This window comes from Anabrus simplex, chromosome 1 (genome assembly GCF_040414725.1).
Source record: "Anabrus simplex isolate iqAnaSimp1 chromosome 1, ASM4041472v1, whole genome shotgun sequence".
NCBI classification, from domain to species: domain Eukaryota; kingdom Metazoa; phylum Arthropoda; class Insecta; order Orthoptera; family Tettigoniidae; genus Anabrus; species Anabrus simplex.
In genome coordinates this window covers 382,969,774-382,979,678 of record NC_090265.1, presented here as the reverse complement: position 1 = coordinate 382,979,678, position 9,905 = coordinate 382,969,774, and the positions used below count along the sequence as shown (strand labels likewise).

At 36.1% G+C, this 9,905-nt stretch overlaps 1 protein-coding gene across 9 annotated transcripts in view; it reads right to left on the bottom strand.

The window, feature by feature from the left end:
- Positions 1-4,780: 4,780 nt before the first annotated feature.
- LOC136856813 (putative fatty acyl-CoA reductase CG5065) overlaps positions 4,781-9,905 on the bottom strand; it is a 619,576-nt gene continuing 614,451 nt past the window's right edge. For all 9 annotated transcript variants that reach the window (XM_068224968.1, XM_067134943.2, XM_067134938.2 and 6 more), the window contains one exon: positions 4,781-8,003. In XM_068224968.1, coding sequence (XP_068081069.1) covers positions 7,856-8,003 — 148 coding nt within the window. In that variant the 3' untranslated portion in view covers positions 4,781-7,855. The remainder of the gene's footprint in view (positions 8,004-9,905) is intronic.

Here is a 9,905-nt window from a genome sequence, read left to right as displayed (position 1 = left end):
CTTCATAACGTGTCCAAACCGTCTCAATTTATTCTTCTCCATCCAATCACTCACTCTCTTCTACCCCTATTTCTTTCCCAACCTCAACATTTCTTACTCTGTTTGTCTTCCCTACCATACTCCTTAGGAACTTCATCTCACTGGCCTGAATTTTACCCTCATCTCTTGTTGTTAATTTCTAAATTTCTGATGCATACATTAATATAGGGGTAGAGTACAACTTGTACGTTATCTTTCTACATTTCATAGGGCCTTCTCTGTTCCACACTAATTTCCTTACATTCTGGTAGAACGTATTCCGCAATTGTACCCTTATGCTGGTCACTTTATCCAACCTTGCATCTTGCATTATTTCACTTCCTAAATATTAGAATCATTCAACCTCAAAGTTTTGTCCTCTGATACTAATGATTCCTTTTCCTTCTCTTTCTCTACTTGTTTTTTTACAAGTTGTTTACATCGCACTGACACAGATACGTCTTTTTAGTGACGATGGGATAGGAAAGAGCTAGGAGTGGGAAGGAAGCGGCCAAGGGTCCAAGTCAGTGGACAGCCTTAATTATGGCAAAAGTCTGGAGCTCAGTTCCCGAGAGTTATACTTTCTAGAATCAAAAGGAACTAGTCCACAGTTGTTAATGGAAGCTGAATGAAGGGACTTCCAGGTTCTTGCTGCTGCTGTTGTTGTTTCAAGTACATTTTAAGAGTGGTTTTCACTTTCAGTTGCCCCTCAGGCACTTGATGTTAATTTATTCCGAAATTGTGAAACCTCGAAACATGGTAAGGATTAATATTGTTTTGTCAGTTTTAAAGCCACTACTTCCTGTCATAGTTGGATAAGTAACCAGAAGTTTGCTTTAGGGTGATTAGCAGAACTTTAATGAATTCATAACCTTTCCCTCTTAAAGTGTGTGATGTCCAAGAAAAGCTTTGTTCCCATAGTAGTTCATGAATTTACTGACCAGTCAATGGGTTATTAGTTTCACCAATGTCTCCGACAGTGTAGTCTAGCGTCTATGTTTTTGAGTGTCTTGATTCTGTGGGTCTTGTTTTTAAATCCTCTACTGTGATTTGTAGTTCCTTCATATCTTCTTTGATTTCTGTAATCCATTTAATGTTACTCTTAACGTTCTACAAGTTTTCTATTACGAGGGCCGAGTCATAAGTCATGGCAACTACTTTATTCTCGCGAACAGGAGACAACAAGGTAAATCTAAGGTATGCATTTGAAAATGTAGGGCATGTACTTATGCATAGTGCCTGGAGACACATTCTGCCTTCAGGAGATTCTCGTAGGAAAGTGACAGAACACACACCTTTGGTAAACATTGTTTTATTATGGTACAGACAGCAAATACACACAACTACGTACAAAGGACAGGTATCTACTGGTTACAGACCTTCGAAATAATCACCGAAGGTTTCCACTGTGCGTTGCCCGAGGTGCAGCAGGCGCTGAATACCATTCGCTGCATGTGTATTGCTAACGTGTGACACCTCTCTCCGAAATGCTGTTACAATGTCCTCTTTGTTAGCAAACCGTTGTCCACGTAATGGCTTCTTGACTTTGGGGTTTAGATCATAGTCACGGAGAACTGCTATTTTAATATACAATCATTGCTCCTCCTTGTTGACTTCCATTTTGTGACGCTCTGACTCACACACTGAACTTCGGGGCATGCTTAGACCCACACTGTTGTTTACATACACCATCTAGTGGCATCATACGCAAGTACATACCGTACGTTTCCAAATGCACATCTTAGATTTTCCGTCTTGTCTCCTGTTCGCGAGAAAAAAAAATAGTTGCCATGACTTATGACTCGACCTATGTATTATCCTGCTGATTCTGTTTTCGGGTGTTCTAATTAGGTGACCAAAGAACGAGATTTTTTTTTTTCTGGTAATGCTCATTACTGGTTCTATTTCTTTGTAGACTGTTTCATTAGAAACTAGTCTCCACTGTCCATTTTCTTGGTATATTTTTTGTTTATACATGTTCTGATTATTCTGCTTTCTATTTTGAGTATTCTGTCTATTGCTGCAGTACCGGTACTAGTTGTTTTGAAAATGATTTCACTAGCATATGTTATTTCTAGTTGTATGACAGTTTTATAATGCTTTAATTTTGTGGCTATTGAGATGTCTTTTTTGTTGTATGTGTTCTTGGTGACATACCGGTATTGAGCTTTGATTAATTTGTTTATTCTATTATGCCATGTTTGATTTTTGTTAAGGTTAATGTTATAACTTCACCTAAGTATTTAAATTTGTCTATAATTTTAATTTCCTGTTCTCCTACTTCGATTTTCTTTGCGAGTGGTGGGTTGGTTAACATGATTTCTGTTTTTCTCAAACGATATTTTGAGGTCATTTTTTTGTGCTATTTCCTGTAGCGATTTAATTTGTTGTAGAGTTTCCCGAACATTGTTAGATTGAAGAGCAAGGCCATCAGTAAATCCCAAACAATTTAAGGTTTTGTTGTCATCTTCCAATTTTGATGTTTTTGGGTTATCCTTATACCATTCCTGCATTATATATTCCAAAGCACAGTTGAATAGCAGTGGTAACAAACAATCTCCCTGTCTTAAACCAGTTTTTATGAGGATTGGCTTAGAAAATTCCCCTCTGAACTTGACTTTTGATTGTGCGTTGGTTAAGGTGAGGTCAATCAGTGTGATTAGTTTTGGGTGCAGTCCAAAATTTCTTAATATTTTCAATATTGAAGGTCTATGAATACAGTCATATGCCTTCTCAAAGTCTACAAACGTTATTGCAAGAGGTTTGTTTTGTTTTCTGTAGGCCTAATATGCCATAACTAATTTTAACATGATTTATTCTGCACAGCTTCTCCAAGGTCTGAAGCCTCCTTGGTATTCACCTAATTCTTGCTCTGATTGTTCTTTAATTCTGCCATACAGGATTCTGGAAAATATTCTGTCTGTACAGTCCAACAGAGATATAATTCTGTAGTTATCTGGATTGCTCTTATTTCCTTTTTTGTGAAGCAGGTGGATGATAGCTGTTGTCCAGAGTTTGAGAAAATGTTCTACTGTCCATATTTTCAAAAGAGCCATGTGTAGGAAGATTCGAACTATGTTACTGGCATATTTCCACATTTCTGCAGAAACTCGATCTTCTCCGCATAGCTTGTAGTTTTTCATCTCCTCGACTGTTGTTTCCACCTCTTGGAATGTTCAGCGGTTTGGGTATTAAGGTTTGGTTTTTACTGTGGAGTTTGTGTTAATTTTTAATATTTAAAATTATTATTCGCTTTACGTCGCACCGACACAGATAGGTCTTATACCGACGATGTGATAGGAAAGTGTTAGGAGTGGAAAGTATGTGACTGTGGCCTTAATTAAGGTACAGCCCCAGCATTTGCCTGGTGTGAAAATGGGAAACCATGGAAAACCATCTTCAGGGCTGCCGACAGTAGGGTTCGAATCCACTATCTCCCGGATGCAAGCTCACAGCTGCGCGCCCCTAACCGCACAGCCAACTCGCCCGGTAATTTTTAATTTTGATGCAGTTTCCGGTGATCATCAGTTCTATAAATGGCTACAACATTAACTTCCACATGTACAAAGCAACAGACAAAAGCTAGTAATATATGTTTAATTTTTTTACATTCGGTGTTAAATTTGATAATTTTCAAAAGAACAAGTATTCATGTTGCAACTTACCAAATTTCTAGGCATGCACTTGTTTTCATTCCAATGCAAATGATGATATTTTGACTACTGATAGTTATATCAGTTTCACAATCATCAACTTAATTTAAATTCCATTTCCACTTCCACCATGGTGTTTCTTGACCTTGATCTTAAATATAAAAGTTATTTTGTACTTACATTTTTGTATCATCAAGGAGCAAATTAACAAATGCGTACACTTGCAATGTAATAAAAAGTTACTTAAAATATATTTAGAGAGAAGATCGACCTAACATATTCAGCAGATAAAGTTTCTAACGTCCGCTATCAGCAGGCCTGAAGATAGTTTTCCATGTTTTCCAATCTTTACACCAGCCAAATGCTGGAAATGTACCTTAATTAAGGCCATGGATGCTACCTTCCCAATTCTAACTTTTTCCCATCCTTGCATCACTGAAAACCTTCAATGTCTTAGTGCAACGTTAAACTACTAGCAAAAAGTTTGTAATGATTGTAATGACTTGTTAACCAAAGAACTAATAAATGGTAACAGTTACAGCTCACACCAAAAATTTATGATTTCCTTACGCAGTTCAGGAAATCCATGTTGTATAAGAGAACAATCATATATAAGGGAATAAGGAATAAGAATTCTTTCAAAAGAAACAAAAGTAGCCACAGGGAAGAGCAAAGTGTTTGGTTACCTGTATCAAAAGACACCAGGAAGGTCATGCACAAGTCTTGGTGCCCCATTATATAATGAATTGTATTGTTATTCCTCTTTACTGCAGTTTTCAGAATTCTTTCAACACAGTGGACCTTACCACATTATGTCTAAAGATCCTTGCTTTACATTAATTGGTTCATTAACATTTGGGACAGCCAATAAAAGTGTTGAAGCTTCTTGAAAATAAGTGTTCAAGTTGACAGAAAAAAAAGCAAAATAGCATGCCAGGAAAGGCTCCTTCCTTAGCTATTTTACAACTCAATCAACAGTGACTTAATCTTTTACACAGGACTTGTAAGCAGCAGTTGTATAATATAAATTTCCTACCAGTATACTCATGATTGGCACCAAGTAATAAAAATAGCATGGAAAGGAGAGGTAGCAATTTATTACACAAGCAGAAATGCAAACTCTTAAATATTTATTTCAAGCAGTGTTGGCATACAAGTGTGTTGCAAGGTCATAACACAAACCTATTTTCTAAATTTTGCACAGGGCAACCTGGTGCTTGGCTACTGAGAATCCTTATTGCACAGCATGATAACAAAACTTCTTTTAAGTTACGAGTTTTAAGACTTGGAGAAGAAAGAATAATTTCTATATCACAATACATAGATAACTTCTTTCTAGACGTACAAAGTTTCTTACTTTCAACATGTTGACATATTCTCAAGGTCCAAAACAGATCATTTATCACACCTCAAAAGTTATTCTAAAGCTACAAATATGATACACTACTTTATGAAGGAGAAAATGAAGAATGCCCAGTCTTTGAAATCATTATTCTGATCAAGGAAAATTCTGATTCATGTGCTATTGCCATTTCTTACAACTATTAAATGATTGACAAACATTTTCTTATTTTAAAAAAAGTTTTAGAGGAAATATTAAGCAGCTCTTACGATATAGACTAATACAAGAAAAGTCCTTGAAGAATTGCAAGGAGGTTTAACATACTGTGCAATAAAGCTTATCATATAAAGCCTGATTCCAAATAAAGAAAGTTAAAGAAAAAAAATGTTATTGTTCAATCACAGTGATAAACTTTGCAACATAAGAACAAAGATGAAAAGAAGCAACCAACAGAATCAAGAACCATAATACTATAATATTCCTCTGTTTAATTCCACTAGAGCAGTTTTGGTTTAAATAGACCTTTACCATTGCATAATGACGTGTATATAATTATTTGTGAAGATGATAAAAAATCCTGTAGTTCATATTATGATGAGATGCTACTTTTTTCATCTGTGTTATTCATCACTCTGAGAAATCAATTAGTACCTATATTTTTTTCATGCAGTATATAAAGAAATTAATTTCAAATTATGTCAAGATTCAAAGATAATGAATATAGAGTAGCTATTTTCTTTTTGATTGAGTGATACAAGATCCAACTATTCAAAACTGAATTGAATCTATCATGACAACGTAATGTTGAAGAGCATGTGGCAATTATTAAACATTTCATTTCATAATAGACTTGTTTTATGTGAATGTAAGTATTCACATTCGATTTCTAAAGTAAATATTAATCAAATTTGGTAATCAGTATGCCAAGAAATACATACCGTACAAAATTCTTTAACATTTCTCATGTTCCAACAACGAATAGTGGCCTTGTAGCAGCAATCATAAGCAGCCAAATGTTTTCTCGTATGTTAAATTCAGGAAGGGGAGAGGGAAATCTCAAATAATAATGATAATTATCGCTAATCTGCTTTGAAAATAACAACATTTTAATGAAATATAGCAAAGGAACTAATAAAACAAAACTGGTTTAATGTTATTTCGATGAAATACACAAGGGCGAGTAAAACCCTTCTCCACAGTACCCACACTCTGTCTACATCTCTAAATTCTGGAAGTGAGATATGGAGACACAAGACATTAAATAACAAATTTCAAGAAACTATGTGATGTCAAGACTTGAAATGGCCCACTCTAGGTCCAGGAGGCATATTATATGCTAAAGTTCCATACCATTCAGCGCCAAAACTTGCTTTCATATATTCATTTATTTTATATATATTTACAATAAATTATATGTTATATTAAAGCTTACTCAAGATGCAACATTAATGACACGAAGTCTCAATCTACAATACACGCTTCGGAGGTCTTAGCTCTCAAGTAGCCAGCTGTCTCGCTTTAAAGCAACAAGAACAGGAAATGTGATGTCTCAAAGGTAATCTTCATCGCTTTAACATTCCAACTCGCACAAGCACTTCACTAGCAGGATATGGCTGGGAATCGCGCCTCCAGCTCCACGTCACCTCCATCTGCAGTTACAACCACACTCACCAAGATCAACAAAATGTCCATCTAAAAAGCATAGTGTGCATGAGGACTAGCATAGCAACACATGGCTTCACCACCAGCCAGACTTAAGGATTGCACAGTTTTTTTATTCACACACTCAAATGATCAAATAAATATGATTTCCATATTTTTACAATTTTCAAGAGCCTATACTTATTTTTATCTTCCAATATTCAAAGCTTCAGAACGTCTTTGCCAAAAAAAGGGAAAATTATTATAATGTCGAACAACAATAACAACGGGTCAATTCACACTTTCCGACATATGCACAAAATATTAATAAATAACAAGGGGAAAACATTGCCTTTCAATCAAGAAAAAAGAAAGTATGTAAATGCCAGATTTAACATTTCATTAGACATTCAATACTATAGCCCTCACATTATATAATCTCTTATCTCTCTACGAGGAAGAGCTGTACTATCCCTAACTGATCTAAGCCAATGGCTTCAAATCGCTTAAGGAAATAATAGAGGATACAGAAAAATATGAGGTGAAATACCTCCTTTACAATCACTTTTCACATAATAGTGTTTAAATATACTATTCATGCACAGCCCCCATTGCAGTTACAGTACCTCAATGACTGACAAGAGGTATTTACTAATTTGACTTGCTTTTATAAAACTACTGCCCATTCGCTTATTAATCCAGAGATCTATTATACCATGTAAAATAAGTCACACCTCGATTCACTTCTGTCGATTATCTTTCAGTATCCTCCTACCCCTTTATTTGGTCTAGAGTTCCAAGTGAATAAATATGGAGAGAGCTATTCCTCTCCAGCACCTGATGTGGCATTATGCCATGACAACAAATCTAAGTCTCATTCTCTCCACTTGAAAACACAACAGGTTACATGCAAACTATGATGCAGCTCCAAGGACTGCCGCAGTAACTGCTCCTGGAAATGCTGCAGCAGTTGGCACTAGTGGAGGGGACAGGGAGAGTCTTCTTTGGCTATTTGAAGTTCCTTTAAGAGGCAAACCTTCTCATAATTGCTATGCCTACTTGAAATTTTAAACCTTACTTTTTTCTTCTTAGCAACTCATTAAATACTTTCAATTACGGTTTTCATTAACAACTGTTTCAGCAATAATGCTAAATGGATTGCTCGATAAACTTCCAAGCAGAAAAGGATTGACAGCATGCCTCAAACATACGGTATCAAGCGAGCAATCCGCAGTATCATGTCCAGCATGACAAACCACATTCTACGTGCAGTTGAGGAACGCATCATTAAAGCTCGCCACATGAGCAGTACAGCCAAAAGTTGTGTCATCCGATGCACCCAGAACAACCTGAAACAACCAAACCATGCCTTAATGGCAATCCTTCACTTCTTACATTTCATCTCATGGAGCACTTAACTATGAATGTCTCGGTATATGAATAATTAGCAATATCCAGAGCAATTAAGAAAAAAACACACACACAGAGAGGGAGAGAGAGAGAGAGAGAGAAGTTGAGAGAGGAGCTGTTTGGCTTCAGAAGAAATGTTGGAACAAGCCAAGTAATTCTGACTAATGTCTGATCTTAGAGGATCAAATTAAGGACCAAGCCCATACACATGACATTTGTAGAACTTGAAAGGCATTCATAATTTTCTTCGGAGAAAGCTATTTGGGATTCTGAAAATGATCGGGATCAAACACTGAGAAAGAGGAATTATCTACAACCGGCTATGTGCTGATATCGGGTCTCGACCTTACTTCATATTACCACCACCACCATAGCAAGAGTCAACTACAAAGACCTGCACCAGACCTCTCCGGAGGCCACACAGCGTCGCGTCGCGTCACTTCGCGTCACGTCACGTCACGTCACGTCACGTCACGTCACGTCACGTCACGTCACGTCACATCCACAGTCTGTATAAAAATCAGTTTACAGTAATAAGAATAGAAGGCTATGAAAAAGAAGCAGCAATTGAAAAAAAGGATGAGGCGGGGCTACAATTGGTCCCCCCCCCTCCTTTCCATTGTTTATAGAGAATAGGCAGTAAAGGAAATCAAAGAGGAATTTTGGAATAGAATCACAATTTAAGGAGAGGAAATCAAAACTCTGAGATTTGCCAATGATATTGCTATTTTATCTTAGTCTGCAGAAGATATGCTGAAGGATATGGACAAACACTTGGAGAAGGAATACAAGATGAAAAATAAATAAATCCAAAAACAAAAATAATGGAATGCAGTCGAACAAAGCTAGGTGGTAAGGAAATATTTGATTAATTAGGAAATAAAACCTGAAAGGAATATGGTTAGTTAGGTAGTAAAATAACTAAGGCAGAAGTGAAGGGGACACAGAATGCAGACAAGCACAAGACAAGAAGGCCTTTCTCAAGAAAAGAAATCTGCACACTTCACACACAGATATGTAAATTAGAAATATTTGTGTGTGTGCATGTGTGTGTGCGCTTGAGTGGAATTTGCTTATAATGATGAATGTAAAAGATTTGTTATCTAGAAACAAACTACTTTATGATGTGAGGATCAATCACATTCTTGTCCCAGTAAGATGGTGATTTTTTTTTCTTTCTAATTTAAATTTCAATTTGTCCATTTTAAATGCGTGTGTGTCTCTCTTCAAGAGATGATTTATCCTAATCACCCTATCAGTTTCAGATATTTTTAAAATACACCAACTTACTTTTAAGAAACCAAATTCAAAGAAAAAGTGGAGATTTAAAAACTGACATGATTTTTCAGGGCTCTGAATAAAACTACAGTACATTACATATGCTTTTACTATAATAAGTTATGCTAATCAGGAAAAATAAGCAGAAAGACGATTATAACCGGCTTTTATTCGAATGTAGCAGCAAGAACCTAATCTATATATATAAAATAACTTGTCCTGACTGACTGACTGACTGACTGACTGACTGACTGATTCATCATCGCCGAGCCAAAACTACTGGACATAAAGAAATGAAATTTTGGGCATAGATTCATATTAAGATGCAGGTGCTCGCTAAGACAGGATTTTTGGATATTCCTTTGCTAAGGGGGTGAAAAGGGGGTTGAAAGTTTAAAATGAGTGTATCTATATCTCAAAACTTTAAAAGTTTACAGACGTAAAAATTGGTATTTAGATTTTTCTCTAAAAATAAGGAAACACATATTTTTTTGTTTTCAGAAAATCCCAATAGGAGGGGTGAAAAACGGTGAAAAAGGGGTTGAATGCCTTTAATCAGGATA